Source organism: Nicotiana tomentosiformis, chromosome 12 (genome assembly GCF_000390325.3).
Source record: "Nicotiana tomentosiformis chromosome 12, ASM39032v3, whole genome shotgun sequence".
In the NCBI taxonomy this organism is placed as follows: domain Eukaryota; kingdom Viridiplantae; phylum Streptophyta; class Magnoliopsida; order Solanales; family Solanaceae; genus Nicotiana; species Nicotiana tomentosiformis.
Window position 1 is genome coordinate 96473944 of NC_090823.1, and position 9941 is coordinate 96483884.

Here is a 9941-nt window from a genome sequence, read left to right on the forward strand (position 1 = left end):
TATGATGCCATGTGGCATAACCATCTATCTATATATAATAAAAGTAGAGGCAAAAGCATAATATTAAGACAAGTGACATAACCACAAAAAGCTAAGTGGCATTGTTAAGACAAAATAAACTACCTTTAATTTCTAACTAAAAAATAAATTACCTTTCTAACAAAACAAAGTTGGAGTTTTTAAATTATTTTAAAATAAAAAACGAAATTGAAAAAATAATTGCCAATTCAAATTGGGGAGTAGCTTCAAGTTGGAGTTTTAAAATAAAAAAATCAAAATAAAGAAATAAAAAAATTTCAATTCAAATTTGGGAGTAGGTGTCTTCCTAATATGATAGTCTATATATCTATATCAATATCTATCTATATATAAAAAGATAAGTAAAATATTTATATGATGCCATGTGGCATAACCATTAATAAGAAAAATGATACAATAATATTCGTATTATAGATAAACATAACGAAAAAATCAAAATATTATAGAACAAAACCTATGTATAAAGAGGAGAATAGATATAATGTGATTCTATCCCGCACTTTAAATTTATTTTGATAAATTTAAGTAAATAAATAATGCTTGAAAATATTATTGATAAATTTAAATATCAAAATAATTATGAGAAAGTCATACAGGATAAAGTCAAGTTAAATTTCAAGAGTAATACAAAATTACATTCATGTTATTATATTAAACTGATAATTTATTAATAATTCATATGATAATTTAATAATATTAAGTAATGGATAATACAATTACATAAGCAAGGAACAAAAATAAATGTGGAAAAATATAAAAATATAACACTTCTAATTACAATTATGATGAGAAAAGCCATACATATACACTTAACTACAAGCATAATAAGCAAATAGTTATAAAGGAAGAATACTAAAAAAAATAAAAATTCAAGGGATAGCTTAAAAATTTATATACTAATTAAATTTCTCAGGCAAAAGATTTTAGATAATAAATAGAACTCATAATTTCATAATGAAAAATACAAAAATATAAAGATACTAAAAAATGTGGGAAAATATAAAAATATAACACTTTTAATTACAATTATGATGAGAAAAGTCATACATATACACTTAACTAAAATCATAATAAACAAATAGTTATAAAGAAAGAATACTAAAAAAAATAAAAAAATCAAGCGATAGCTTAAAAATGTATATACTAATTAAATTTCTCAGGCATGAAATTTTAGTTAATAAATAGAACTCATAATTTCACAATGAAAAATACAAAAATATAAAGATACTATTAGGATATTATACATAAGATAAACACATTATATATATAATACAAATTAATAATTATTAAAATATTGGTAGTAATAATAAAAGGCTTATCTCGTTATACTTTTGATGAATTCAAAATAATAATTTAGTAAAAATAAGTTTTTATTTAAATTTTCAATAAACTACAAAATTGAGAAAACTAATCAAATATTATAGTAATTGAATATACGAAAAGAGGGGGATAAATATAATTTTATGATACTTATATTTTGAATTAATTAAAAATTAAAATGTAAATAAATAACATTCAAACAAAATTACCAATAAATTTAGACAATTGAACAATTTTGAACAGTAGTATTACTATTGTTCAAAATTCACATTAATAAATGTATAGTACTAAGTATTTGCCAATTCAATAATAAAAATAAAAAGGAACAACTAATTTATTTGATTACTATATGATGTGTATCCTTTAATTTTGTATAGATTTTGTTATATTTTTGCACAATATATTAAATAATAAAATACAACTAATATTTATTAAACTAATATGATATATTAGATCATAATTCTATAAAATTAATATTCTGTCAAATTATCTGCGCATCGCGCGGGTTCTAATACTAGTATATAAAGGAGAGAGGTTTCAAGAAAAAACTATCGCTCACACAAACTGATCGCACGTTCTCATTATTTTTTAACGTGCAACATTTTTTTCTTTTATTTATCTGTGTTTTAACTTCGCTAGGTAACCTCTTTTAGCGTTTGGTAGGGTGAGTCCATATGGACAACCCCAGGCCGCAACCCAAACCCAATATCCAACAGTAAGACCAATACCTTGAGGCTTAAGTTAGATTTACTTATTAAAAAAAATTCAGTCATTTATACTCAAGCAAATGTTCACCGCTCCGGTGCCAAAGACTTACTTCCATTTTCTTGCTTTGACATATTCTTTTGCGATCTTTTTGCACGTAAGAGCTCAATAATTTTCTTAATTTTATCGGCCTTGCACCAAAATACATGCAACGCATAAGTTCTGAGCATCAAATAAAATCAAATTGAACCATTCAAGTGTAAGAAATATCGAATTGTCAGGATACGTAAGTAACAACACTTGACACTAATATGTTACTCAAATTAAATTTATTGCTACCTTTAAATAGAGAGTAAATTTTATGGGTAATTATTCAATTTTGTGTTCATTATCGAACAATTATTTTTCTTGTTTTTGTTACGCAAAAGTCATTCAGCTTTGTGTTTATTATCCAAAAGTCACTTTTCTTTCTTTTGTTATACAAAATTATTTTATTTTGTTCTAGTTATCATAAAAGTCACCTTGGCCAGATTTTACAATACTTTTACTTGAAAAGTTTATTATGTCTTTGACATTATAAATTCTCATTTATGTAATATTTTCTATATTATATACTAGTATATAATATAATATATTTTATTTTATTTTATTTTATATTTTATAATATATCCGTACATTTAATTTTTACATGGCAGCCAATTTGTTTATCATATTCAAACATGAACATATTTAAAATATAAAAATGACAAAATAATATTTATTTTTTAAAATTTATTTGAAATAATAAAAATATATTTGTTTAACAAATAATAGTTTTATATTCAGTAAAACCTTTAAAAAATTCAAAGATATTTTTATTAATATTAAGTTTTTTATAGCTTTATCTGTCAATATTATTTATTTCAAAGTGCTAATCTTATGTGTCGGTGTGTTAACTCTGGGTATTTTATTTATTGAATTAACGAATATGGATTGGCTGATAAATCTGTGAGTTTTGATTTTATAATTTCCATCAAAAATATTTCATTAGGTATGGTTAAGAACGTTACTTTAGATTTGTTCACAGTAATGTTAGAGACAAATTTGATAATGCTACCTATGTATCTTGAAAATTAACGTTAAGAGAAAATTAAATCTAGGAATCTATTATAAAAATAATAAATAAAATAATGTTCAACTATTTTACTTATAACTAAAATTTCTAGGTAAAAATATATTATATAATATATAATATAGAAGGTATTAAGGTGAAAGTTTTATAAAATTTGGTCAAAGTAACTATTGTGATAGATAGAGCATAGTAAGATGATTTTTTGTGTAACAAAAGAAAAAAAATAACTTTTTAATGAACACATAGTTGAATGACTTTTAAAAAACAAAAAAACAAAAAAAAATTGAATAACGATTGACCACCCATGAAATTTACCCGCTGAAAAAAAATACACCTTGTCGAATTTAGTTCCTAATTTAACGCGCGCAAAAGAAAAAAGGAAAAGGCGTGGCCTTTGGTTTACCCACAGCATACGGTGACAGTCTCACTTCAAAATCATTTTCGTTGTCTTACAAAAGCATGAAGTTAAAAGGTATACTGATTGGGATTGACTACAAAGAGTCAAAGAGGGCAACTTGCACTAAATCAGCCCTATCAATATGATTGATGAAACAACCCTTCCGGGTTACCCAGTTGGTTTGGAGGGTAGACCTGGGATCGAATTCACCCTCAATACCTTCTGGATTGAGTCTGTCGCACAAGGCTTTTGCCTAGTGCGGTTTACATCACCTGTGTGGTTTGCATGTTATTAGACAGGGGCACTTGCACTTTACTGAGTGCTCACCCGAAGGGCAGAGGTTGTAGCGGCTTCGGTTTTCCTCTTACCAAAAAAAACAAAAAATATGATTGATGAATACATATCAATCAATCTACTTTTTCCCAACGATTTTCGTCTTTTTTCACATATTCTTGAATGTGGTGTTTCCATTGGAAACTTGTATCTTTATTCAATTCCAACAATTTTCATATCTTAGTTTATTGCCTCCAGAATTTATAAGTGTAGTACGTGATGTATAAATATAATTATTTACAAGTTCATATGGAAGAATATGTATTCAGCCCGTATAAAATGGAACAAAAAGAGGAAGTGTTTGGAGTTAAACAGGTTTCAATAGATGCAAAATCCATTCATATGAAAGAGTGAGAGCAAAGAGACAGGCAAAGGTTTCTCCAGGCTTGGCGCAGGGAGGCACTACACACAGAGTATCATAAAAATCACACTTCATAACCGATAGCAATTGTATTATTTTTATGCCACCACTTAGATAATTCCTGCATTATAATTCTTGCATAATTAGCATGTGAATCAAACGACCCCTTACATATTTATATGAGAAAGGCAGAGGTTTATTTCTTTATATCGGGTTCGGGGAAGGGGTGCAGGGAGGCACTCCGGACACACAATATCATGATAAAATCACAGGTCATAACCATACAACAGAATTTCATGTTGTAGTATTTCACCTTCCTCCAGGTGCTGGTAAAGTTATATGGCTCATTATGCTATCAATATGGATACTGTTGTGTTCACTGTATTTGTAGCCGAATCCCAATCCCTCAGTACCGTGTAGTAAGGACTCTATCTCCTCTGAATTTTGATCGGTTTGAAGCCACGAGTGCTGCTTCAATCTTGATGCAGCTTCCAGTTCTGCTGCGACTTCCTTCATTGAAGGTCTATCTTCCCCTTTAATATTTAAGCACCTCTCTGCAAGCATAGTAACTTTTTTCAATTGCCCTGTGGCTGTATTTCTCTCATCAAAGACTATATTGTCGTCTAGAATATCGAACAAATGACCCTTCTCCACTGAAGATATGAAATATAGAGCTAGACTCCTCTCTTCCTCTGGTCTATCAAAACATAGAGCCTTTCTACCAGTTAGGAGTTCTACAAGCACTACTCCGAAACTGTATACATCACTTTTTTCAGTTAATTGACTTGTTTGCAAGTATTCAGGATCTAGATATCCTAGAGTTCCTTGAACCAATGTAGATAGCTCTGTTTGATCAGCAGGAACCAACCTGGATGCTCCAAAATCGGACACTTTGGCCGTGTAGTTTTTATCTAAAAGAATGTTGACAGACTTGATATCTCTATGGATGATTGGAGGGTAAGCAGCTGAGTGCAAGTATGAAAGTACTCCAGCGGTTTCTGCAGCTACTCTCAGACGAATGTCCAAAGAAAGAGTAGAGGCCTTCACTTTATCATGTAAATGTTCAGAAAGTGTTCCATTGTTGATAAATTCATACACCAATAGCGGAACTTCTGTCTCTAGGCAACAACCTAAGAGCTTAACCACATTTCTATGATTGATTTGGGAGAGGACAATGACTTCATTTATGAATTGCTCAATCTGATCGCGATTTATTACCTTAGATTTCTTGATAGCAATGATGCAATTATCTTTCAGATATCCTTTGTATACAGTTCCAAAACCTCCTTGACCAATAACTCTATCTCCGTCAAAGTCATTAGTGGCCCTTTTTAGCTCTTCGGCTGTGAAAATCTTTACTGTATTACTTGCTCCCTCTTGCCCTGTGAGTCGTTGCTGTAGAATTAATCCACCGTTTTCTTGGAAAAACTTCTTCTTCATCATTAACATCTTTTTCCTTTGGAATCCAGTGTATGACCAACCACAGACTATAATAACCAGAAAAGCAACTCCTACTGTAACACCTGTAATATAAGATAAATTAGAATAAAGATCTCAGATCCTCCAATATATATACACATGTGTTTGTGGATTCAACATGACACAACTCTTTCTCAGTATCAAGACATTTTAGGTCGATACAATATGTGTTTCGTGAAAAGAAAATGGTTTCCCGTTTCAAATTTCTGTTATTCAGCGAAATAACAACTTTCAAGTTCAAAAAGTCCTTTTACTCATCATTACAGTTTGCCAAAAATTACTAAAGCTTTATATACTGGTAACCGAAGAAAATGCCTAGTGAAGTCATTAATTGACATACTAGTAAATTTCATTTTTAAATGTTATAAGTTTAAAACTAAGTTGCAAACTAACCAATTCGACATGAAACTTAAATTGATACGGGAAAATTATCACCTGAATTAGAACAAGCAATATGTTACTCCCTCCGTTTCAATTTAAATGATATACTTTCCTTATTAGTCTGTTCCAAAAAGAATGATATATTTATATATTTGGAAACAATATAATTTAACTTTAAACTTGTCATTTTACCGACTTTACCCTTAATGATAAACTTTTATAACCACACAAAGCTCTTGCCTCTTAAGCTTTTAGGATCACATGTTTCAAAAGTCTTCTTTTTTTCCTTAAACTTTGTGTCAAGTAAAAAACGGAGGAAGTATGTACTATATTACGACGTGAATTCCAACTTATGCTAACTGCTTTAATTCACTACAAGAAAAATCAATATTTGTGATGGAAGAATCGGTCACAAATTTGAGCGCCAGGAGAACAAAACCATCAGAAATCCCCAAATTCCGTCACCAATTGATAAAACCGTCACAACTCCGTCATAAATATTCTCATCACAAATCTGTTTTTCTTGTAGTGTTTTTCTTTTTTTGTTTAGTTGTGCAAGAAATAATCCAACAAGTAGTATTTGACGGGCTTCTCCAACAATGAAGGATTACAATTAACCTGTTGCGTGCAAAATATCGAATAAGTTAAGAACGGTACCTATAACAAGAATATCATGAACTTTTCTCAGAGGATTGTCACGATTGCATTCAGTACCATTGCCACTGAAATTTGGAGGGCACGTGCATGTATAGTTCCCTTCTGTATTCTTGCAAATGGCATCTTTGGCACACCTATAATCTGGTTTTCGATCTACACATTCGTCAATATCTGCAGACTCGTCGAGCACAAAAATAAGATAACACAAACTATTAATTTGCAGAAAATAGAGTATCTTTACTCCTAATTATTTTGATTTCCTTTGAAAATTCAGCTGAACTGAAGAAAAAGAGAAGTAAATGGTGGAGGGTCGGAGGGCAGTTTTAAGGTTATAAGGTGTTACAATTAGTGCAGAAAGTAAACTAATACAGTATAACGAATTGTGAATGGATTCTCATTTATTTTAAATAGATTTATGTCCTGCAAATTTATTTTAAGGGAAGTCACAACAACAACATAGAATTAGTCTGCACCAACCAGAGGGAAAAACAAATAAAATTAAAACATAGCAGTAGAAATTTAATTAGGAGCTTCACAAATATGTAGAGAGGGGAATGAATTAGCAATATGAGAGTGTTCACATATACATACCTTGGCAGCCATCTACCAAGTTTGGATTACCATCATATCCTTGCATGCAGAAACAACGATATCCATTTGAATTATCATAACACTCACTGTTGTTACTCTTACATGCATATGTTGTCGAGTTTCTCTTAGCCATTTCGCATGTTTGTCTACCAATTACCCAATCTAGCACAAGAGGAAGCTTCTTTTTTCTCTGCAAACTGCTAAGGTAATTCTTAGAAAATTTAAAAGCAGCTTCTTCAACTATAAAAGCAAAGCTGCATCTATCACTAGGCCTGCCTTTCACACGAGTATAATTATAATAGCTGCTTAGTGTTATCTTGACGTTCCATGCTCCCTTAGGGATGGATGTCTGGCAACAACCAACACCAGAACACTCACCATCATTAGCAACATCCTCAATACTATTACACATGGACATGCATCCTGTTATGTAGGAGTCATTGATGTTATAATAACCCTGAACAATAGCATATGTGTCACAGCCAACTGCGATGAACTTATTCGCGGTGTAGTTCACAGATAACAATGATGATAATGTTAAAATTGGCTTCTTGTTGTTCGCACTTACCCCATCATGATAACAATCTCGGGATATGAACTTTAAGACCTTAAGTTGCCCAGCTAGAGATATGTCTGCGATTTCAATAGTGCTATTTCCTAAAAAAGGCTTGGGAGGTTGAAAAGAGTAATTACAAGTGACAAGGAACTGAGGGTCTAGATAGCAATCTTGGGTCATCCCAAATGGGAAAGGGATGCTGACATTGCCACAACTTTCATTGCAGTTAGTTTTGGCAATTCTTGGTAGCATAGCAGAAAAAGATAGTGAAAAGCAAATTAGCACCATTAATGTGATAAGATCAAGTGCTAAATTAGGAACCATGTTAAAAGAACTATACTATGGATATGTATGTGTGTGGTGATTTTTGATACTTGGATTCGCCAGCCCATTGATAATCCTTTAATAGATGTTTGTTGGAAGGACCTGGTCACAGAAATAGGGTGTCAACTACGTTAGAATTTTAATGTGGACTGTGTATAGAGAGTTGACTGACTTTATGCAGAGTGCAGACAGTTATTGAAAATATCTTCTTCTAGTACAGAGTATTTTCCGGAGATTAGTCAGTCAATGGCTACTTTTCCGTTTGGAGGAAGGTGAGAATGAGCAAGTGCTATCACTATCATGCTTTAACTTTTTATACTGGGTTTAATCATAGATTAAGTAAGCAAAGCTTCAGTGGGTATTGCACACTCCTACTAAATATACAGGAAATTATATCATGGCTAATTTTGTTAGAGGGTCGTGATTGTTATAAAATTTACCCTTTAATGCCTTCTTTGTAAGTGGTGCTTATTAGCCCAACTAATTCTGAAACTTGTCAATTCTAAAAACTAGCATGGACTCTTTCATTTCGGATACATATGTTGAGGTGTTACGAATATGCCATGACCACGTGAAATTTAGCTTTTTTTGCCCAAGTTGAAACTTAAACTAATAATTGATGCAAACACTCTTATTATCTTTTAAATCGGTGATATTACTATGTAATCAATCTTATTATTTGAGAAGCTGACGGTATAGGATAGACATATTATCTATTGTATACGGTCGAAATAGATTTCGGCCTTCCTACGTTCGATCGAGTTCAAGTGTTAACAAGTCGGAATGAGATTTTGGGAGTGAACTCCGAAGTCGGTACTAACGAGCCTCGAGCCCGAAGGTCGCTCGAGGAGTCAGCTCGATAACCCTATCGAGCCCGTGACCGAATCGATCCGCAAGGCACTACTTCGAGGTCGAAAATGCGCGACGCCCATCTCGAAGGTCGAACTCGAGCCAAAGGACCCGACCCAGTAACGAGTTCGAGCCAGTATCGAGCTCACACACAAGAGCCGTTGCAACCGCACCAAGAGAGAGAATCTTGACGGGAATCAAGGAAGAGGCAAGTCATCATGGGCCTTCCACTGTATGCTTCATTTTATTATTTTTTGTAATGACCCTCTTCTATAAAAAGGGGAATCCTTGTAAGCTATGGAAGCAGAAAAGAAAAAACACACTGTAACAGAAACAACAGTTTCTCATATTGAAAGATATCCCTTTATGCTTGTTTTACTTTATCTTATTCATTCTTGTTGCCCACTATTTGTATTTTTATAGTCAAGAATACACATATCTCTATTTCTATACACGATTTATATCGAATTATATCGCATATCCTTAGAACCATACACAAAATCTAACGTTATCCGATTTTTTCGGTAAACATCTATAATGAGCAAAACATGACCCAAGATCTTGTAAGTTTAACAACCTTTTTATTTTTCATTTAAGCAAAGTGAAATATATACTTCAAAAAGAAAAATGTAAAAATAAGGGGTCTATTTAACTATCACAAATTTTACATAAGACAATCCAACGCGTGTCTATTATAGTCAGCAAACAAAATAGTCATGTGGAAAAACTCCCTCACCTCCAAATGCAGCTGCCTAGTCACCCATCATTGCCAACCAAGCCATCTTTCTCCATTGACCCATCCTCAACACAACCTCATAAAATTCCCAACTAGCATTAT

The 9941-nt window shown here is 31.8% G+C and overlaps 1 protein-coding gene across 1 annotated transcript; it reads right to left on the minus strand.

Moving 5' to 3' along the window:
* Positions 1-4319: 4319 nt before the first annotated feature.
* Positions 4320-8355, minus strand: LOC104115480 (wall-associated receptor kinase 2-like). Its single transcript, XM_009626124.4, has 3 exons — positions 7375-8355; positions 6784-6954; positions 4320-5789 (listed from the first exon to the last, which is right to left on the minus strand). The coding sequence occupies exons 1-3, from the start codon at positions 8252-8254 to the stop codon at positions 4576-4578; spliced, it is 2265 nt and encodes a 754-aa protein (XP_009624419.1). The 5' UTR covers positions 8255-8355; the 3' UTR covers positions 4320-4575.
* Positions 8356-9941: the final 1586 nt, after the last annotated feature.

Coding starts and splice junctions, on each gene's coding strand:
- LOC104115480 (XM_009626124.4), bottom strand. CDS start 8,254: ATGGTTCCTAATTTAGCACTTGATCTTATCACATTAATGGTGCTAATT. Junction 6,955..7,374: donor CTTGGTAGATGGCTGCCAAG/GTATGTATATGT, acceptor ACGAGTCTGCAG/ATATTGACGAATGTGTAGAT. Junction 5,790..6,783: donor TCATGATATTCTTGTTATAG/GTACCGTTCTTA, acceptor CTTATATTACAG/GTGTTACAGTAGGAGTTGCT.